At 59.8% G+C, this 22293-nt stretch overlaps 1 protein-coding gene across 5 annotated transcripts in view; it reads right to left on the bottom strand.

Annotated features, from left to right (window-relative positions):
• Positions 1-1369: 1369 nt before the first annotated feature.
• Positions 1370-22293, bottom strand: part of BCL11B (BCL11 transcription factor B) — an 86514-nt gene continuing 65590 nt past the window's right edge. For 4 of the 5 annotated variants that reach the window (XM_051835202.2, XM_051835205.2, XM_051835203.2 and 1 more), the window contains one exon: positions 1370-7903. In XM_051835202.2, coding sequence (XP_051691162.2) covers positions 5790-7903 — 2114 coding nt within the window. In that variant the 3' untranslated portion in view covers positions 1370-5789. Of the gene's footprint in view, positions 7904-16759; positions 19808-22293 lie in introns of those variants that run through there. The other variant, XM_051835207.2, reaches the window with a different exon arrangement.

Below are 22293 nucleotides of genomic sequence, written 5' to 3' on the forward strand. Positions count from 1 at the left end.
TGAAGCAGGGCCTGCGGTGAACGGAGAGCTGTTGGGGTGGGGACAGCACAGAGGAGCGGGCGTCCTGGCCTCTCGTCTCTCGGCAGGCAGGACCCAGCGAGCAGGTTCCACGCTGGGCAGCTGCCTCGCGGGGATTCTTGGGCTGCCGTACGGCCAGGGAGAGTCTGCAGTCTAACGCTTCTTGTCCCTTTAAGAACAGGGGACACAGGAAGCCTCGACCCCTTCGCTCAGGGCTGGGCCCTGACTGTCACTCACAAGGGGGAACCAAAGACCCTGTGGGGCCCTGGCGGCCAGAAGCCCGCGCGTCCCTGCCTTCTTCTATCCTCGTCATGTTGGCTGCTCCACACCGAGACGTCAGAGCCAGGTTACTGTGGTCTCCCCTGCAAGCTTGTTTCCGACGATTCCCAAATCGAGTGCCCTCCAACCCGCTAACGCGCAGCGCGGTGGACAGCAAGGGGTCCTCCTGTGTGACCACGACAACACGCGTGTGGTCAGAGACCGCCTCTTCTAGCACCCGCCTGATACATCGGGGAGCGCGTGGAGTCTCTCAGCCCCCTGGGCAGGACCTCCTTCCCCTTGGCTGCTGACCCCCAGGTGGCTCCCAGGGGTCCTCACTGGGTATTCAGGAGACGTTAGCTCAGTCTGCAGCTAGACCTGTGGGGCAGGCATCGGGCACAGCCACGAAGCCGCTGCCTGAGACACCGCGTCCCCCTCCAGAGTGCCTGGGTTTTAGACCCAGCTCCGCTTCGGATTCCAGCGTCTTGTTCACTGCACACTCTGCCAGGCAGCGGGGCTGGTTCAAGCCGTTGGGGCCCTGCACCCAAGTAGCAGACTTGGCTTCTGGGATCCTGGCTTCAGCCTGGCCCAGCCCTGGCTCTTACAGGCAATTGACAAAAAAAAAAAAAAAAAAAAAAAAAAAGTGGTAAATGAGAAGAAAACAAACCTCTGCCTCTGTCTTTTAAATAAACAAAAGCATTTTTAAAAAAATATCAATAAACTAGACTTTAGTCGTGCAGTTCCTAGTCCAGTGCTTTGTCTTCTACACCACTCCACTTGCCCTTGAACTTGGTCACCTGCAACTATGTCAAGGCCAGGACCCACCTCCAGAGACTCAAACGGAATCGGCCCGGGGTCTGGCCTGGGCATGGAGATTCCGTAAAACCCCCGGTGGTCCTGTGTGCACGCCGCGGGCGCTGTTCCAGATCACGCCGCTTCAGCGGAGAAGGGAACCGGTCTCGTGCCGCTGGTGCCTTTCTTCCCAGACCCGAGCTTCCGGGGCCAGGTCGGGAGGAAGACGCAGAGTCCCTCAGCTCCCCCCTGGAGATGAGTTACCCTCCCCCACTTTCAACACACACAGCAAAGGACAAGCTTTGGCGATCAAGGTAAATGTCCAATTTATTTTTATAACTTGAAACCAGAACCAACTTGGTTTTGAACAAGCGTACAAATGAAATGGGAGACACATGCTGAACTCAACATTGTGACATTAAGGGGGAAAAGAGGCCCAAAATCTTGTACAGAGAATAAAAGGAACAATAAATATTTTTACTAAGCCATATTGAAATGACCCCCTGTCATCTCAACATTTTATCCATAATAAAAAAAAAGTGCCCGTTTTTTAAACAAAGCACAAATACCAAGCAATAATAAATAGTTCCAAACTTGTAGTAAAAGACAAACCTCCAAGTAAACAACAGAAGCTCATTCAATAAGTAATAGAAAAGGTAATAAAAATATTTCGCCTTGCCAGTACAAATGCAAACAACTTAGATCAATGGAACTTGGCTTTGCCGGGCCGAGATACAAAGAAGCACCAAAATCACAGGTTTGCCGCGGTCAGCACAGCCTTCGACCGCCGGGGACCAGGACCGGAGGAAAGACGCATTTCCTCACTTTTCACATTTTGCTTAGACTAACGCAGTCTGCTCCTCTCCCCACGAAAGACCCTCGAATGGCAAGCGGCAGGTTCCCAGTTGGGGCAGCTTTGGGCAGAGTTGTGGCAGTGCGGAATCGGCCCGAGCTCGGCGGGGTGGCCGACGCCGGAGGGCCGGAGGGCCGGGCCGGGTGCTCAGGCTCAGGTGCACAGCACCGGACACAGGCAAGCTGCTCTCCCTGCAGGCGCCGCAGGCACCCAGCCCGTGCCTCGGGATGGCTTAGTCCTGGCGATTCTGGGTGAGCTGGTGGGCGCTGCTAGCCTCTCACCCTACATGGGCACCGCCGCGGAGGCTGTGCAGGGCCCCCCGGGGCTTCCACGGGGGAGGGCGGCCCCTGGGTATTCAGGTCCAGCGGGTGGGAGGCCGGAACCCCGGATTCGGCTCCCACCTCCTCCCCTCCCTTCTCCCTTTGCAAGGGTGAAGTGGCAAGGAGCTAAACGCTCATCCCACAGAAGAGCGCCCAAAAGTTAAAGGACTGCCTCCAAAGGATGCTGGGAAAATAATGGTTTCTGACATTTCCTGAAATAAAAAATGGCTTCCTGATATACGTATTTAAAAAAAAAAAAAACGTATTATTCCCTCATCCAAAAAAAAATCACCATTATCTTAAAGCTACTTGGCTTTACACACAGAAAAGGGGAGTGGGGGAGGAATGAAGGAGAAAGAAGAGGAGTCAAATGCAAATGGGAAGAACAGAGAGAGGACACACAGAGGCTGGGGGCAGGGGGACGGCAGAGGAGGAGGTAGGGGAAGGCACGGGAGGCAGCCCAGGCCCTCAAGGACGCAGGGGGAGAAGCAGCAGAGCAAGGCAGAGCAGAGGCCGCCGACCGGCCTGGCAGGGTCTCCCTCCGGACACGGACACGCCACCTGCCTGGTCTCACGGCGCTCGCCCCACGCCTCCCGCACCTTCTGGTCCTGCAGCTGGGTGTGCCGCTCTCTGCCCCCAAGGGCGGGAGGTGCTGGTGGGGCAGGGAGGGCACCTCTGTCTGGCTGCCTCCTCCGGTGCACCCGGCCTCTCGGAGCGAGGGAGACTCCGAGGGATGGAACCGACATCCTTCCACCCCACACGGACGGAGAACTGCCCATCCGGCCTGCTGCGGCCACACCGAGGAGCCTTGATGCAAGGTTCGGGGCGTTCGGAGCCAAGCCCGCCGGAGCCGATTCCGACAAAAAAACACAGGGCTGAGACGACTGGTGAACCGAGCGCGGACACCTTCCTCGTGTCCCTTCTCAGGGCGTCAGACAACCCTTGCTCTCCTGCACAGTAGGGCTGGACATACAAATTTTTTTTTTTGCAATATTTTATCCTGCCAAATTAAAAAAATATATTATGGCAGCCTGTTTGTTTTTGTTTTTTTTTTCTTTTTATTTCCAAATTCACTAACAAAAAGGTACATTAAATCCCTTTAAAAGGACAAGCTTACAGTTAAAAAATTACAAGCTCCAGTAAAAATACAGCAAGTGCCTACATCATATGAACCAACCAATATATCCATTCCAGAGGGAGGAGGGAGAGAAAAATAAGTTCAGGGCAGAAATGTGATTTTTTTTTCTGCAAAGCAATAACAATATTAAGCACTTTTTTTCTACATACTTTTTCTACATGGTGTAGCAATCCCCTTTGAATCCCCAAATACAAGTTTCTATACATTTTTTTTTCCGAAATAAAAATTCAACACCCAAGGCAGAAAAAAATTTACTAAAACTCCGACTTTACAGTTACTGTGACAAGAACAAATTTATAGACCCACCATTTAAATTTTACTGCAACATTTTCAAGGAAAAGAAAAGTTTTTTTTTCTTGTTTTGTAAAATGCCCAGGCATTCTCGATTATTACAAATACTGGTCCACTTTTACAGTAATCAAGAAATTTTAATATATATAATATATACTAAAACCCCGTCACCAAAAGAAAACAATATACACGCAGCCGCTGTGGCATTTTGTATAACCTAGTAAGCAAACTTTGAAAAAAAAAATGATCGCTCCAACACACATACACACAATTTTTTTTACCCTTGTATGTATCCAATACTGTAAACGTATTTTTAAGACAGAGTGCACTAAATTTAACTTTAGAAAAAATTAGCCGTTGTTCCTGAATTGTTTTTATTTTCATTCAACGATAGCAACATGTAAGTTCAGCAGTAAGTTACCTCCGCTCCACATCTAAGCAGCGTTGTCCCAAATGCAAAAGGGGTTGTGTACAGTTCAGCTCGCGATGTCCAAGGTTGTGCTGGGTTTATTTCTTCATTTGATTGGGTCTTCTATGGCATTTTCATGTCCTCTCTCTTCAACCAGGATTTTTTTTTTTAATTTAAAGTAAATGTGGCTTTTCTCGTTTTACTTTTTTAAAAAGTCCTTTCATTTCAAAAAAAAAAAAATTTTGCATTTGTCTCAAGAGACTCGGATAGGAAGATCAGTTTTCAAGGCACTCACGTCAGATTGGGTGGCAGCAGAACTGTCCAGCAAGTAACTTGATTTTGTTCTTTATAGTGCCAGCATTGTGAATGCCACGCTTAGCAACACTGACACTCAATCTCGCTGTCCCTTAGAGTTCAACCCACCTCTGGGCCAAAGAGAAGAATATGTTGCAATTTCTTGTTTAGAAGCCATTGAATTTAAATGCAAACAAAAGCTTTTAAAGTGCGGGTCAACAGAATCCAAATGTCTAATCTTAACAGTCCAATGCTGAGCTCCTTCCAACCTAACGAGAGGGGGAAAACTGGGAAGCAGCACGGGGGGCCCCAGTGGCGGGGTCTCTCCCCTTGCTCTTCCGGAGAAAGGGCAGAAATTCCTAGGGTTCCTCCCCCTGTCCCTGCAGCCCGGCCAGCTCAGCGTGCACCGACTGCCTCCCCTGGCTACCAGGCCACGTGACTTCCCGGCAAAGGATCGGCCACCACTGCTGGCACCGTGGGACATGGGGCTTCCGTGGTGGGAGTTGGGGGAGAGGGCCTGTGGGGCCAGAAGTGGCCAGAAAGAACTCACTTACAGGCCACTGACCCACAGGGGGCCGGGCCGTGGTTTGGCCTCCCCTGGGGCACAGAGCAGAGAGGGCACCCAGGACAGCATCTGTGGGCAACACCCAGCTTCAGACCCCTCTCCGCCCGCCCCCCCCGTGGTGGTGGTGGGGGGTGCTGAGTTTGGGGTGCCGCCCCCCAAGTTTCCCTTACAGAACGGTGAGAGCTGAAGTGAACACAGAAAAGGCCTCTGTGAGTCGGAGCTCCTGGGCTGCGCCTCCATTCCACTTCTGAAACAAAGTGCTACAACGTTAGGGATTGTTATCCGCTGACATGCCCCCAAAACGAAACAAAACAAAAGGCAGAAACCGCATGCCACATTTCATTTCAGGCCAAAAAAATGTAAAAAGGAAGGAATAAAATAGTAAACAACTTCAAAATCGTTGAAGTGTTGGCTTCTTCACAAGAAATTACACATGCTTAGCTTAAATCTCAAAAAAGCAGCGCCCCTACCCCAAATTATAATTTAAAACATTCGGCTCCCTCCACACTGCTTGCGAGTCATTGCTCAGGCTACTACGGGGTTTGTTTGTTTTAAAAAAAAAAAAAAAAAAAAAACGAAGAAGGGACGGATACCCAACAAAATTTCTTAAAGGAATTTAAACAGAAGAGAATAATAATTAAAAAAAAAAAAAAAGTACCTGCACATGCCAAAAAAAAAATTACAAAACCCAATAAATACAGAAATTATTGCACAGTTAAAAGGCTCCACAATGTTCAGTGCCTCCATCAACCCTCGGGTCTCCGTGCGACTTGGCAGACACGGGTCGGGCGCGCGCGCGGGGCGGCGGGCGCGCAGGTGCGGGGCGCACGGGCGCGCGCGCGCGCCTGCGCTCAGCTGCGCTCGGCCTGCTCGATCTTGACGTCGTTCGTCAGCAAGTGCTCGCCGTGCCACTTCTTCATGTGTTTCTCCAGGGTGCTGTAGACGCTGAAGGGCATCTGGCAGATGTCGCAGCGGTACACCTCCTTGCCGATCTGCCCGTGCGTCTTCATGTGGCGAGTCAGCTTGCTGCTCTGCGCGCACGCGTAGTTGCACAGCTCGCACTTGTAAGGCCGCTCGCCCGTGTGGCTGCGGCGGTGCACGGTGAGGTTGCTGCAGTTCTTGAACACCTTGCCGCAGTACTCGCACGTGTCGCTCCGGCGGCCCTCCTTGGAGCTGGGCCGCCCGGGGCCCGGGCCGCCCAGGTGCGGCGTGCTGCCGCCGCTGGCCGTGCCGCTGCGCCCGGACAGGCCGCCGTCCAGCAGGTCCCCGGGCGGCGTGGAGAAGCGCAGGCTGCCGTTCTCGGACGAGTGCTCCGACGACGTGGCGAAGGGCGACTGGCGCGCGTCGGTGAAGCCCAGGAAGGGGTCCTTCATGAAGTGGCGCGACGCGGCGTAGCCCACGAGCCACTGCGAGTACACGTTCTCGGAGGGGATGAGCGCGGCGGGCGGCAGCTCCAGGTCCTTCTCCACCTTGATGCGCTTGGCCGCGCTGTTGAGCCCGGGGCTGGGCAGCGGCGCGGGCTTGCGCGGGAAGAGCCCCGGGAAGGGCTCGGCGGCCGCCGGCGCGAAGCCGCCCCCGCGCCCGTTGACCGCGCCGCCCGCGCCCGCGTCGCCCGCGTCGTCCTCGCCGCCGCCGCCGCCGCCGCCGCCGGGGTCGCCGCCCGCGCCCACCGCGCGCTTCAGGAAGGCGCCGCGCTTCTGCTTGTCGGCCAGCAGCTCCCCGTAGGGCGGCGGCAGCGCGCCCAGGCCCACGTTCTCCATGACCTTGCCCAGCACCAGCGCCTTCTCGTCGGCCAGCGCCTTGGCCGCGCCGCCCGCGCCCGGCAGCCCGGGCCCGCCGCCCGCGCCCGCGCCCAGCCCCGCGCCCAGCCCCGCGCCCAGCGCGCCGCCGCCGCCGCCGCCGTTCTCCCGGTTGCGGCTCAGCTCCGAGTCCATGCTGAAGCTCGACTCGGGCCGGCTCTCGTTCTCCAGCAACAGCTCCTCCTCCTCCTCCTCCTCCTCCTCGTCCTCCTCCTCGGGCTCGGGGCCCAGCGACGGGTCGCTCTCGTGGTGGCGGAAGTCGCCGTCGGCCGCCTTGAGCGCGTCGCCCGCCAGCTCGCTGGTGCCGGGCTCGGGCGAGCTGGCGGCCGACAGCCCGTCGTCCGAGCGCCCGGCCAGCGAGCCCGCCTTGTGCATGTGCGTCTTCATGTGGCGCTTGAGCTTGCTTGCCTGCGAGCACGCGTGGTCGCACAGCTGGCACTTGTAGGGCTTCTCGCCCGTGTGGCTGCGGCGGTGCACGATCAGATTGCTCTGGAACTTGAACGTCTTGCCGCAGAACTCGCACGACTTGCTCTTGGCCGGCGGCTGCGGCGGGGGCGTGCCGCCGGGGGGCATGGGCGGCAGCGGCGGCGTGCCGAGGAACGGGGACTTGGGGCCGGGCTGGAAGGGGTTCAGGAGCCGGTGCATAGGGTTGCCGCGGCCTGGCGACACGGGTGGCGGCGTGGAGCTGTTGCCCGCCAGCTCGCGCAGCCGCCGCGAGAAGTCCATGGCGGGCGAGTCCATGGCCATGGGGTTCAGGCGCATGACTCGGTCGAAGGCACTGGGGTGCTGGGCCACGAGCCCCATCTCCTCGGCGCTCAGGCGGTGCGCGTCCAGGTGGTGGCGCGGCGGCGGGCTGAAGAGCGGCGGCGTGCCGGGCAGGCGGCCCTCGCCGAAGCCCGGGTGCTCGCGCAGGATGGGGCCCGTCATGCGCAGCAGGTTGAAGGGGTTGCTGTCGCCCAGGAAGTTCATGAGGGGCGACTGCGCCACGGCCTCGGGCCCCAGCGGCGGCGGGATGGTGAGCCGCGGCGTGAGCGAGCTGCTGGCCGGCCCGGGCTCCAGGTAGATGCGGAAGCCGTGCGTGTTCTGCGCGTGCTGCAGCAGGAACCACGCGCTGGTGAAGGGCTGCTTGCATGTTGTGCAAATGTAGCTGGAAGGCTCATCTTTACCTGGGGAGACACGCGGAGAGCAAGGTCAGAGAGGCCGTGAGTCGCGGCAGGGGGGCGCAGGTGGGCGCAGGTGGGCGGGCGGGTGGGGCCGGGTCCTCACCTGGCGCACAGGCCACCTGGGGCTACGCCTGGGCCTAGCCTCTCCAGGTGGGGGGCCTTGCATCCTCTGGGTGTCTGGGAGGTGCCTGACCCGGTATAAAAGACCAGCGGGTGCACTGAGCCATCCGGGCCCCTGTGTGTGTGGAACCACCTGGACCACATGGACTGGGTGGGCCTCTGGTGGAGTCCTGGGGGCTGTCCCGTGCCACCTGGGATGCACAGCAGGACTCCAGCCTGCACCTGCTGGGTGCCAGCAGCACCCTCTGTCCCTGGTCACCAGGGCTGGACATTTCCAAGCAGCGCTCCCCACCCCCACCGGAAGGGGGCAGGGCAAAATCCCAGCCCCTGAGAACCTCTGCTCCGGCCACTTCTGAGTGGAGGAAGCTTTACAAAAACACGAACTTTTTTCCGTGAGACTTGGCTGGGAATCCAGCGGTAGGATGGTCTAGGGAAACCCTAGAACCCGGGCCAGGGTCTGCGGGGAAGACGGCGCCCCCACCCCGTGTCCTGCACACAGCCCAGGCACCCTCCCTCACCCCCTGCAGAGGGCCCTGGCACTGCCAGCTCGCGGAGGAATGAGAGGACGCGTGCGGTCTGACAGGCAGGCGCCGTGAGCAGCGGCAAATGTTGCTGCATTCGAAACTGGCAGCAAATCGCGGTGGACACGGGGGGCGTGCGGCCAGAATGTCACGGTCTCTGGCACGTCGTGGGGCAGGCACAAAATGGAGGCTGAACATTCCAGCCGGAACCCTGCTCGCAGCAGCCCTCCTCAACTCTGGGTGATGGGCGCGCGCTCCAGCCCAAGCCACTCCTAGTGCTTTACAGGACAGACAGGTGTGGGCAGGCCCTGTCTTCCAGCACCAGATTCACGGGCCGGGAAGCCAAGGGAGGGAACGGCATCCCGGCTCAGCCCCAGGACAAGATGCCGACTCTTCTGTCTTTCCAAACTTTCCCGGACCTGAACACTGGACACTCCCTGGTGAGGCCAGCATGCAAACTGACCATCCTACCCCATACCAGGAAGGTGATGGGCCAGGGGACACACAGGGCCTCTGAGACCCCGTGCAGACCGCCTGCCTCTGTTGTCCGTGCACTAACTGCGTTCAAGGGCTGCCCCCTTAGCGGTGTTCAGAGGCACAGGAACCGCCGTGTGCACAGCAGCCTTAAGGACCAGGTGCCCTGCGTGCCGCCCAGTTTCTGAAGAGCCAGGACCCCAGGGGACATGGGGGGGGGGGCGTAGCAGAGGGGGCTTCCTGCTGTCCCCTGGGGAAGAGCTGGAGCCACTGCCCAGGACCAGGGACCCAGCCACACCTCTGGTGCTACACAGGGGTCGTGTCACCCACTGTCCTATGTTGTGTCTGTGTTTGCTGTCTCGATGACAGGAGATGGGCAGCGGGACAGAAATGAAGTTTTTTCTGAAGTTGCGGCGGGCAGGGGGTCTCTGCCCAGGGCATCTGGGGCATCTTGCTCACACCAGTTCCCCACGCGGAAGCACCCAAGGGGCATCCCCCCACCTCCAAGGGGGCAGGGAGCCCCTCCACGTGCCTGGCCGCCCTGACGCCCACCAGGCCCTGACCCTCACAGCAGAGCCACCAGCTGCCCCGTTCACACCTCTCCTCCCGTGTTTTAGGGCAAAGCAGAATAAATTAACCACCAAAAGGACGACAGATCCCTTTCCTATCCGTCCTGCAGGGCCGTGGGTCTGTGCCCTGACCTAGGCCGCCCCCCTACCACCCACCACTCTGCTCTGGCCACCTCCCCTCCCCCGCCTCTTCCTCACCACCTTCCTCTCCCTTGATCTGCAGCCACACGTTTTCTAGAAAGTTCTGTGGCTGGAGGAATGTGGCTATCAGGCAAACGCAGAACCCGCAGGCAGGCCAGGAATGAAGCCTGCTCTTCAGCCGAAATGGCAGATTTTTTTTTTTTTTACTCAAAATGGCATCTGCCAGGAAACATGTAACTGCATGTCTGAAAGAGCATGATGCTTCCACTTCTTGTAACAGAAAAATATCCTCCTAAAAGGCTGGCTTGGAGCGCGTGGGCCGGGTCACTGGCCGCTGTGTTCACTCACGGGGTCGGATTTCAGGGCCGGGCTGGGCAGAGGGGCCCCTGAAAGACCCCCCTGGCCGCAAAGGCCCCCCTGGGGACTCCCGCCACCCCTCCCCCTTTCCTCCTCACTGGCCTGTCAGCACTGCACGGCTACCTGTGCTAGGACCCTCAGCAGTGTCAGAAACCTCGGAGAGCCACCCGGAACATTCTTCTTCCACTAGAAAACTCGCCGAGAGGTCTGAGCACACGACACAGTCACAGACGGCTCGGGGAGCAGGCTTCCGGGGATGCGGGGCCGGCCCCTTCCTGGGGTGACACTCGGCCTGGCTGCCACCCCCCCGGGAGCTCAGGGTCTCCTGCCCGCCGCGCTGCTACTGGCTGAAGGCACCAGTTCTGGGTTGCTTCGAAGTGACTCAGCCAGCAGTGTGAACCCGGCCAGGTTTTGCTCGCTGAGTCACAGCGGGCAGCCGGAACCAGGGCCTGCCGCCTGCGCCCCGCCCCCCGCGCCTCCGTTGGAGACCCCTCCCCAAAAGCCCTCGCTCAGGAGCTCCCTGGAGGGCGGCCTGGGTTCCGGCTCTGCCTCGAGGCTCCCAGAAGGATGAAGCCAGTCAAGTAAATGCAGCCGCGAGCCTTGATTTTCTCATCAGTAGAATGGGAGCGAGGCACCTGCCTCCAGAGGGGGAGATCCTGCCCCTACAAATGATTCCCTTTGGTTTTTGTTATCCACCCTTGAACCTGGCCCTGGGTGCTGATGGGGGCCTGTCAGGCAGACTCCGGCAGGACCTGAACCCGGGAGGAATCGCAGCACAGCGGCCTCGTGCCCGCCAGGTTCCAGGGAGGCAGAAACCTGCACCGTGAGGAAACCTCATTTTTTACGATGACGCTCGGGACGCGGCAGGCAACTGGACTCCAATAAACGCTGCTCTCTCTGCCACAGGCTTTTCTTTAACGAGCATTTAAATGATTGCTCCTCCTCGTTATGCCGGCTGTACTAATAATACCAATAAAGGTATCGGGGATATTTAATAAAAAACACACCTTAACTGAATTATTAGTCAATGAAAGGGCCATGCTGGAGACTGCCCTGCGCAGGGGCTGGGTCGGAGTGCGGCTCCGGCACGGCCAGCCCACGGCCACAGAGCACTCTACAGCCGGCTTGGCGCTTGCACCAGCGCTCACCGCGGCCTCTGAGCGGGGCCGGGCAAGGCTGCAGTCCTGCCAGCACACCAGGAGCTGGGAGCTGCATCCCACAGCCAGAAGGGCAGGGCCCCGCCCCTCTGGGGCCATCCTGAGCCCAGCAGGACCCCCACCACCTCCCAGCACAGAGCACACACCCCACGGGGTGGGGCGGGAACCTGTCCTCCTGTGTGCACTGGGCAGCGCCTGATCCACAAAGCAAACGGCCAGGCAAGGGGTCTTCCCCACGCCCTCTACCCATCCCTCGAGGGAAGTGCTCTGACGATGCTCGGATGGAACCCGCTCGGGTCTGCCAGGGGCCTCCGCCCCGGACAGAAAACAGGAGGCATTTCCAGACCCAGCTGCAACCCGCTACCTGGGAGGCCTGGTCACGGGGCGGTGAGACGCCACAGTGGCCGAATTCAGGGGCAGGACGCTGGAACCCAGGGTCCCTTCCCTCTCTGGGGTGCCCAGTATCCAAGGACAGGGCTGGTTTCACCATCTGACCACTTGGTCCTCTCTTGAATCTATGGCTGCTGGCAATGCTGTCCCCACAGTTCCAAAATGATGACCACTGTTGGCCCTCAGCCGTGTGGACCAGTCACTGTGGACCCTCAGCCATGTAGACCAGGTGGTCACTGTGGGCCCTTGGTCGTGTGGACCTGGCGGTCACTGTTGGCCATCGGCCATGTGGCGGTCACTGTTGGCCATCGGCCATGTGGCGGTCACTGTGGGCCCTCGGTCGTGTGGACCATGGGGTCACTGTTGGCCATCAGCCATGTGGACCAGGCGGTCACTGTTGGCCATCGGCCATGTGGCGGTCACTGTGGGCCCTCGGTCGTGTGGACCAGGCGGTCACTGTGGGCCCTCGGCCATGTGACCAGGCGGTCACTGTTGGCCATCGGCCATGTGGACCAGGCGGTCACTGTTGGCCATCGGCCATGTGGCGGTCACTGTGGGCCCTCGGTCGTGTGGACCAGGCGGTCACTGTGGGCCCTCGGCCATGTGACCAGGTGGTCACTGTTGGCCATCGGCCATGTGGCGGTCACTGTGGGCCCTCGGTCGTGTGGACCTGGCAGTCACTGTTGGCCATCGGCCATGTGGCGGTCACTGTGGGCCCTCGGTCGTGTGGACCTGGCGGTCACTGTTGGCCATCGGCCATGTGGCGGTCACTGTGGGCCCGCGGCCATGTGGACCTCCTACTCATTTAGACCGCCCTCCTTTGCAGGACATCAGTTGGGCACCCCCAGGGTGGGCGTCAGTTCCGTGTTTATATCCTCCCTCTGCAGGGTCATCTGCAAAATCCACAGCCAGCCCTGCTTGCTCCCAGCGCGCTGCAGCCCCCAGCCCCACCAGACAGTAGGCACAACAGTGGTGGCAACAAGGACCCCGTACAAAACCCTAACCCAAGCCAGGTTCTGAGCTGAGTGCCCGAGGACCACACACGACACTCCCAACAACCCATTCAACAGATGAGCAAACTGAAGACTGAAGAGAAGGTTCTACCCAAGACACAGGGCACTCAGCACCTCCCGCCACACTGACCACAGCCGGGTGGGACACTGAGGCCGGCCCTGGGAGCTGGGGCGGGAGGAAGGTGGCCGCGTGTGCCTGCAACGCGCACCCTCTGCTCCCGCCTGCGGCCAGGGCGCTGTGAGCCGTGCTGCAGTGGGCTAGAAGCGCAATCACATGGTGAAGTCACGTTAACCAGCAACGAGAATGGGCAGACGCGGTGTACCCAGGAGAGTCTTCAAAACACGCGGCCCACAGCGGGTGTCGGTGCTGCCGGTGGCCACGGTGGCCCCATAAGCTAAGAATAAACGGTCCCCAAGCAAGGATGGGCTGACAGAGGCTCCGTCCACCAGAGCCACTGCCCCTACTCAAGCACCCGTGGCAGACATTGCCAATCTATCCCCGCACTCCCGCGCCAGGCCTTGGCATGCTCGGCAGCTCTGCGCTCCAGGCAGCCACTGCCAGTGAGAGTCTGACTGTCTCTGTGCTGTCTTGGATCTGGGGGCTCAGGAAGCCTGGGAAATGGGGGCCCAGCACGGACGGGAGTAAACTCAGCAGCACATCGACGTAGAGCTGCCTTTCTTTTTTGTTTTGCTTTGGAGTTTTTTTTTTTTTTTTTTTTTAAGATTTATTCATTCATTTGAAAGGCAGAGCAACAGAGAGAGGAAGAGACAGAGAGAGGGTGTGTCCACTGGTTAACTCCCCAAATGGCCTCAACAGCCAGGGCCAGGCCAAAACTAGAGTCCGCACACTCGGGTCATCTGCTGCTGCCTGGATCGGAAGTGGAGCGGCCACCCTCCTAACCCGGGGTCAGCACTGTGATCCGGATGCTGGAGTTGCAAGCGGTGGCTTAACCTGCTGCGCCACACCCCAGCCCTAGTGCACTGAACAGAGAGGACCCAGGCCCCCGTCACTGCTGGAGAGACACTCACCTTCCGGGGTGGGGGTGGGGGACACCTAATAACCTCTCAGGGGTGTAATGAAAAGTGTGAAGGACGGTCGGGTGCTGGGAGACGGAAGAATTCAGGGGGGGGTTGGAACCTGCATGAGGCCAGCGTCTTGGCTGCAGGACCCCGCTGAGCCCCCACACCGCAGCCCTTTAACAGAGAAGAGAAGTAAGCTGCTTGAGGGCACACTGCTGGCCTTGGCCTTGTTTTCCCTATGCAGGGTCCGCCCTGGGCAGGCCCAGCCCCCGGCAGTCACGCCCACAGACGTCCCTGGGCACCGTCAGCGGCCCACAGTGGGACAGTCTTCTCAGCCATCTGCCAGCAAGAGCTCCCTTTGGAGCTGGGACGCTGGGACCAAGGGGCTGGGCCTCACGGAGCTCCAGGGTCTGATCTGGGTGGTGGACACGCACCTGCCTTCTCAGGGGTGGACCTCACGGAGCTCCGGGCTCTGATCCGGGTAGTGGACATGCACCTGCCTTCTCGGGGCTGGACCTCACAGAGCTCCGGGCTCTGATCCGGGTAGTGGACATGCACCTGCCTTCTCGGGGCTGGACCTCACAGAGCTCCGGGCTCTGATCCAGGTAGTGGACACGCACCTGCCTTCACGGGGCTGGACCTCACAGAGCTCCGGGCTCTGATCTGGGTGGTGGACATGCACCTGCCTTCACGGGGAGCGTCATAGTGTGGGGATCATCTAGCGTCGCAAAGTGCCCAGGCTGGGGCCCCACGCAGCAGGTGCTGGGTGCACAGGAGGGGCACCCATGCCCTGCGCCTGCCACTCTGCGATCCGTGTGTTTCACAGCCGTCAGCACGAGGACGAGGGCATGTGCCCAGCCCCAGTGAGCTGGACCCAGCGCTGTGCCCTCCACCCCAGGCTGCCCCAGGCAGGGCTGAGTGCAGCAGAAGAGCCCCCGCGCTGCCCATGACTCCCCACAGCTGTACGCCACACAGCCCCCGAGCAGTGCCGGCGTCCCGGGTGACCACAGAACCAAGACATCTCCCGCCGCCTCCGCCACAGCCCACCCCAGCACCAGCGTCTCCCCACGTCACAGAGCTCCCGGAATCAGCCCGCTGCACTCCCCACCGGGTCCCCTGTCTCAGGGCCATGCACTGTCACACCTCCGTGCCCGACCAGGGCTGCTCCCGCTGCCTGAACATCTGCCTCCTCAGGTCCAGCTCACGCCTGAGCCCCCCTGAAGGCCCAGGCCACCCGGTCCAGATTGCTCCGCACCAGTGGTCACCCTTTGCCCTTAGCTCTGTGTGCTCCGCTCACCCACAGCCTGTGTGTGCCATGGACTCTGCTCTCAGGGGGACACTCCTCCCCACCTTAGAAAGTGGGTTTTAACCCAGATTTTCTTAAAAAAAAAAAAAAAAGAGAGAGAGAGAGAGGAAGGAAGGAAAGAAACTGTCAGCCAGTCCCCAGTGGAGTGCGAAGCCCAAGGTCACAAAGTTTGTAAGTGGCAGAGCCAGGGACACATCCCACCCTCCTAACCCGGGGTCAGCACTGCATGGGGACACACAGCAGGCTGCCCCTCACACCGGGGCTGCCAGAAAGCCACGCCCCATGTTCCCACCTGCACCTGCCAAGCCCCAGCTGCAGGAGGAGGCCTCACTCACCTCCCAGGATTCATGACCACCCATCTACCCGGAGGGATCCATGCAGCCAAGGTCAGCCGCCAGGCTTCACCCGCCCAGCGTTACCCGAGGCTGGGGAGGGGCCCAGGGACCCCGGCCTACAGCCCTCGCTGCAGCCTCCACCAGAGCCCCGGCACCGCCCACGACCGCCGGGCCTGCACGAAATGCCAGCAGGCCTGGAGCCCCTCACTGGAAGAGGCCCGGTGGGGGCTGGGGAGACACAGCGGAAGCAGGAGGAAGCATGCGTGGAGGCGACCTCCAAGATGAACAAGCAGAGCTGGACGAGCCCGGGGGAGGAGGGCGGGCCCGCAAGGTGGGGCTGACGTGGGAGCACATGTGGGCTACAGGCTGCCTGGCCACGCTGGGCAGACAGCACTTCTGTCTGCTGCAGGACAGGGCCGGTCAGGGCAAACGGGAGATCAGTCACTTCTGGCCGGAGCTCCACAGGGCCCGCGCGTCCACCAGGTACAGGCCGCCCCCCTCAGCACTTGCATTGGTTCGCTCCTCCCCCTACAGACACAGAAGTCTCTGCTCCAGGCCACGGCCGCTGAGCAGAAGGGCACACAGAGGAGCCTGCGGTCCAGCACTGGCAGTGTCTAGGATGGGCCAGGCCGCCCTGCCACACGCTGGGCCTGGGGGAGGGGAGACAGACAGCCGGGGCAGCGGGAGGGGGGGGCGTCTGTCCTGGGGGGGCAGGGAGGGCGTTGCCCAGCAGAGGAAACCACAGGCCTGGAGGCACGGAGGCGGCACCCTGAGTTCAGAGCGGAGAACACCAAAGGCGAAACCCCCAGGAGGCTCAGGCTCTGAGAACCTGCCAGGAGCCGCGGACGGCCCAGAGAGCGCGTTCCAACGGCTGCGTTTGCACAGCGGCCAGACGTCCACCTCAGGAAGGCAAATGAGCATTTCCCAGAGCCTTCTCAAAGCCAGGAAGCCTTTGGAGCAACAACCTGGGTGCAGCGGAAGGTGGAGCCCTCGGAGAGCAGCCCTCCGACCGGCGCACCTGCGGGGCCAGCGCCCACACTCCGCGGAGCAGCTCGGCCACTCCAGCGCGCTCGTCCCAGGGGTCTCCCAGGAACAGCAAGGTCTGGGCTCTTAGCACAATGGGGTGGGGGCCTTAGAGCTGAACCCCAGCCGCAGGCCCCACGCGCCCCACACTTCCCAGAACAGCCTCGACGGCAACCGCTCAGTTCTGTGGTCAGACCAGGTGCGCAGCTCTAGGCTCAGCAAACAGCCGCCCAGCCCGCGCTCGGCAATGTGTGGGTGCAGGGTGGGAACGGCAGTGTGTGTGAGTCAGACGGGAGAGCCGGGTGGGACGCGCACGGCCCTCTCACACGGGGCGGCTCGGCTGCGGCACAAAGCACCGGGATCTGCCGGAAATACCAGGCGTCCGATGCCCTTGACCTCCACCTTCCGTGGACCTCCCGGGCAGGGCCCTCACCTTTCAGTGGGTTCTGACCGAGGAGTCCATGAGGCCTGTGCTCCCCCTTGTCCCCCCCAGACTTCCCCGAGAACACTCTAGAACCCTGCGGACGGCAACCGCGCAGAGCACGTGAAAGGGAGGCTGCGAGCCAACCCTCCTTATCACGCAGCAGACAAAGAAGGAGTGAATCAGGAAACAAACAGGCAAAAAAAAAAAAAAGAAAAGAAAAGAAAAAGAAAAAAGCAAGCAGCCGGTCGCAGGTGCGTGTGCGGGTGTCGCTCACACGCAGGCCCCGAGCCTCCTGCCCGGCCGGGGGCGGGCCTTCCTCCTCCCAGGAACACAGGAAGTCTCCCTGCTCCATAATTCACGACTTCCTCCGCGAGGCAGGCCGCCATCCTTCCTTTCCTTAAATCCACAAAAATCTCCACGTCCCAGCCCAAGAAGTATGGCAGGGGCAGTAAATCTGGTTTTAATGGAGTGTACGTTTAGCTCTGCGGAGATAATTGACGTTATAGAGAGGCTGGATGCCGAGTTATATAGGTTAGCCAATGCAGAGGGGACTCGTTACCCACACACTACAAACAAGTAGTAATATATGGATATTGTTCCGAGCGGTGTTACAGCAAAAGTGTTCCGGTCCGCGGGGACTGATGAAGCACAGGAAGCGGCAGAGGCGCACTTGTAAATTTGTCTCATTTGTCCCTGAAGTTAAAGGTTATTCCCTTGTTCTGAATTTGTAATGACGACACGCCAGCCCAGGGTTTGTGGGGAATGTTTGAATATTTAAATTGTGGATAATGATAGGCAATTATGGGGTAAAAACTGGACTTCGCGTGGCAGGGGGGAGCCGCGTGGGGCCCCCTGACTGCTCCTGCTGGCGACTCCACCCTGGAGAGGGGCTGGGGCCGTACCTGGTCCCAGGGTCACCGCCTTTGCCTGCGTGAGCGGGCCCTTTTATCCTCCTTCTGCACAGCGCTTCTCTCCAACCAAGGGCCGAGGTGGAGGCGAGGGCACCCTGGGCGCAGCTGGCCAGGGCATCTGTGACAAGGCCAGCACAGGGAGCGGCCTGGGGGTGATACCTTGAGAGTTTCCTCTGCCCTCACGTGGGGTGCCCCTCTCCTCTGCCTCACCCCCCCCCAACCCAGGAGAGCAGGGGGCTGGCCGGGAGCCCCAGCTGTGTGTCCGCCGGGGCCGGGGCGGGGGAGGAGGCACCGCAGCTCCCGCGGCTGCAGCCCAGGTGCCCGCCTGGCTGCGTCCACCGTCTGCCCAGGTTAACCAACTGCAGTGTGAGACGAACTCCAGCCAGCTTGTCACGGAGCACAAAAGTCATCAGCCAGTGAATGTTCTTTTCTGCACCGCAATTAAGACGAATCAATACGACGTGCCACAAATGGTATTTTACTCTCAATAAGGACTCGGGTTGAGTTTATTCAGAATATTTTAGCGCTTCCCCGGGGGATTTTGGGCCGACGCAGATGGCAAATAAAGCACTCAGCCTAAGGCTACAGCACATTATGGTAATTCTAATGTCAGATGTACTTTAATATACAGCTCTATTTAATCACCCCATTATTTCACATTTCCATATGAAAAACCTGCGGCACTTCTGCAGCTCTCTGCCTCTGCCACGGTGCCAAGCTTCCTCCAGCCCGCTGCCGGCAGCCGGGGACGTGGTCATCGTCGCCAGGCGCAGCCGGGCAGAGCTCAAGTTTCCGGGCTCCCGGATGCGCGCCTGAGCTGCCCGCGGAGGTGAGAGCAGCAGAGGCCGGGGATGTGCCAAGCCCCACCGCAGAGGCTGCGCCGGGAGGGCCTGAGCATCCTCCCCACGCACACACAGAAACGCGGGGCACATGCATACACGCAGGGGCCCTCCCCAAGCACCGGCAGCCCCAGCGGCAAAGCCGGGCAACTCGGAGGCTTGGATGCACGCAGGCACTGGTGCTGGCCCGTGACCTGTGGGTCCTCAGCACCGTCGGCCCACCCCGGAGCACAGGATGAAAGTGTTCCAGGGCGCCAGAGGCGGGAGGCTGGGCTGGTGACAAAGGAGGTGGCACGGGGGCTGAGGAGCTGCAGCCAGGCTGGTCCTGCCCGGCTTGCACGAGGGACCCCTGAAGGCCAGATCCCTGGAGAAGCGGAAGGCCCACAGATTCCAAGTGTCTGAGCACCGCAAGGCTGGACAGCAGTCAGAGGAAGCCGGGGATTTGGCTGGGCCCAGGGAACCACTGCCACGCAGTTCACGCAAACGCTGCTGACCACCTAGTCCTCGCATTCTTGGCGACGGCTCCGCTGACCGACCCGCTGACAGCCGGCACCCGACCCTCCCAGGCACCCCAGCTGTGAGTCCCCGTGTGCAGCCACCGACGATGATTCTTGTAAATGGTGACACCGTGACGTTAAGACAGAGGCTGGCCTAGGAGCAGCCTGGTTCCTAACACGAGGTCAAAACCATCTGCCACAGCAAGAGGGCGGGCGGCAGAGCTGAGACAGCCCCAGAGCGCACGGCACAAACACTGCACTGGCGTCCGTGCCCCAATGAGCCGACCAGGGGCTCAGCCCGGCAGAGGCGGCCAAGGGCACCGCCAGAGGAAGGGCGGGCATCTGCCTGCCTGCAGGTCCGGCTGTGACGGACAGCTCACCGCCTGCCTCCTGCACCGTTCTAACTCCCGACCCAGGGCTGTCCTCGGCCTCTAGATAGCTCGCTCTGGGGCTGGGACAATGGGGAGTCACTCTCCCTTTCCAAGGCCTTTGAGTCCACGCGGCTATTACTGCTTATCCTTAAGGCTGAAAATAGATCCTAAAAGTCCCCAGTTTGGAAAAACAGGTGAGACCAGAGGTTCTCAATGGAGCTGGCCCCACTGGGAGGCTTGGGGCAACATCTGGAGGCATTTTGGGGTGATCACAAAAGCGAGGACTCAGGGTGTCCTTAACCATGAGGGGGCAGGGGGCCAGGGAGGTGCTAAGCACCCCCACAGCGCACAGGACAGCCCCCACGGCTCAGAAGCACCGGGCTGGGACTTCGGCTTCAACACGGGCTTCCTGTGGGCTCTGTCCTTCAAGCTGGCAAAAACAGACATGAGGAAGAGAGGCGGGGGGCGCCGCGGGGGCGGGGGGTGGAGAGGGGGAGAGGCGGGGGAGGGGGAGGGGCCCACACCCTCCACTTTTGGCAGCACAGGCACTGTGGAATCCCAGTCAATTTCATCATCGCAGAAATCATTTGAATTCCGGAGCTGCCTGGAGCCCAGGAGCCAGGGCTCCTAGGGAGCTCCGTGCCTGGCCTGGGCTGGTGGAGGGAGCGTGGGCTCCACGTTCATCGGCCCCTGCCCCCCCAAGCCTGGTACCCAAGAAGGGTCCCTGGCGAGGGATGCCCCTCCGGAGCTCAGCCCGGCCACTCCAGCGGGGACCTCGGGGCTGTCCTAGATTCAGCTGCTCAGCTGTGCGCTTTGCAAACGCGGCTGCAGGAGCTGAAAACCCAAATGCACTTCCTGAAGCCGTGGAGATGAAAATACAATTTCTGCTGCGTCCGCCACTCTTTTTCACAGTGCAGCACCATTGGACGGGGCGGGGGTGGGGGGATGACCACGCAAGCTTAAGTGATTTTTTTTAAAACACGATCCACAGAGATTACATAAAAAGTACAATTAAGGGACGCTCAGAATCCCGAGGCCTCCAGAATATTTTTAGAACAATCACTGGAGTGATTCTTCTTAGTGGTAGAAACACTCCAAATCAGAAAGTCAATTTTTCCTCTATTTGCAGAAGTGAGCTGGCTCCACTGGACGGCCTGCGTGTGTTTTGCTTGGCGGCTGCTCATAAGACTGTCTTGGCAGCTTTTCCTTGGAGCGCGCACGGTGAACCTGGCTCTCGCACACAGTAGCACTTTCATTCTACGCGCCGAGCCACGCTTCCCGAATAACAGCCTGGGAGCTGCAAAACCCCTATAAGCCCGGCCCTTTAAATGGGGAACAGAGCAGCCCTTTCGGGGCCCTGCTCGCCACAACAGGGATTGTAAACCGGGGCCGGTGCTTTCAATCAAGAAACGTGGCTCTTGTTAAAAAGGCGGAAAACAAAACAACGCCGGCACGTTCCGGGGACAGCAGTGCGCCAGCTTCCACCTCGCCCCTGCCACACACACAGGCCCTGCCCTGGCCAGCTCTTTAGTCTCTCCTGCCACCAGCCGGGTGCCAGGGGTGTACAGCCCCAGGAAGTCAGGACGGGAAGGGGCAGGCCAGTTGGCGACCACGTGGGGCTGGCGCTGTGGGCTGGGCACGTCTCACGCTCCAGCTTTCCAGGTGTGGCTGAACATGAATGGGCGTGGGGGTGGGGGTGGGCGGGAGAGGTCCTGACCCTGAGCTCCGGTTTCCTGACCCACAAATGGGGACGACGCCTGTACCGAGGTTGGTGGGAGACACCAGAGCCTGTGCGCGGAGGGCCTCGTGCTGCTCGAAGCTACAGACGCACAGGAGCCAGTGAGTGAGTGAATGAAAGCAGGTGGGGGCCAGGGAGGACAAGGAGGTGACGGACGGGCCAGGAGCCAACGCCCTCCATCCCTGGTCACTCACGGCTGGGAGCTGTCAGTCTGAGGCGGGACCGCCCTCCCCGGCTCGCAGAGGCACAGCTTTCTGGCCCTCCGGAAGGGGCTCCCGCCACTGTGTTCACACGCTCCCCTTTCTTTCTCTCTGTGTTGTTTACAAAGGTTTCATTATGTTTTCAACTAATCAGGAAGGCCCCGCTAATACACAATTAACATGTGATTATAAAAAAAATTAAAATAGCTTCCAGAAGAAGGAAATGTAATTAAGTAGAGAATGCTTTTCAGTAAGTGCGTGCTTTAACCTATTGTCAAAAGACAGCCTACGTCCGTCCACAATGCCTGGAACAGACGCCAAGGGCAGAATGTTAAAGGCGAGTAAAAAGAGGATGTGATTGCGGGAGGAGTAATCACCGTGGACCTGGCACGGCGAGCTCGGCTCTGGCTGCAGAGCGCTGACCTCCCCGCCATCCTCTAACCACCCTCTCCTGTACAAATGCTTCCCTTCTGCAAAGATAAAACAGACGATTAAACCCAAACCTCGGGTAGAAAGTGCAAGCAAGTGAAGGCCCAGTAGCCAGGCAGGCAGGCGCTCGGACTCCACTGCGATCAGGAGTCCCGGCCGGGGGCCACGGCGGGGGGGGGGGGGGGGGGGGGTGTGACGTCACCCCTCTCTAATCAAGTCTGAGGTCACTTTGCTTCTGATCGCTTTTGGCCAGATTTCAGGAGGGATCTGTCTGTGAAAACTCTCCTTGGAACGTGGGCTGACCCACCCCCAGGATTGTCTTCTCCCAGTTTCCTGAAGCCCCCGGGGGTCAGTGTCAATGTGACCTTAGCCCTGGGCTGGGGGTGGGGATGGATGGTTGCTGTCAATCAATATGGCCCCAAAGGAATCGCAAATTTCAGCAATTTCCCAAGGAAACGGAGTCTGGGGAGAAATATGCACCTGCAGGCACATGAGTTGTCAACATGGTTGACCCCCCCCCCACCTCCAGACGTGACGAGAGGAAGCGAAAGCAGGAGG

The sequence above is a fragment of the Oryctolagus cuniculus genome, chromosome 20 (assembly GCF_964237555.1).
Source record: "Oryctolagus cuniculus chromosome 20, mOryCun1.1, whole genome shotgun sequence".
Lineage (NCBI taxonomy): Eukaryota > Metazoa > Chordata > Mammalia > Lagomorpha > Leporidae > Oryctolagus > Oryctolagus cuniculus.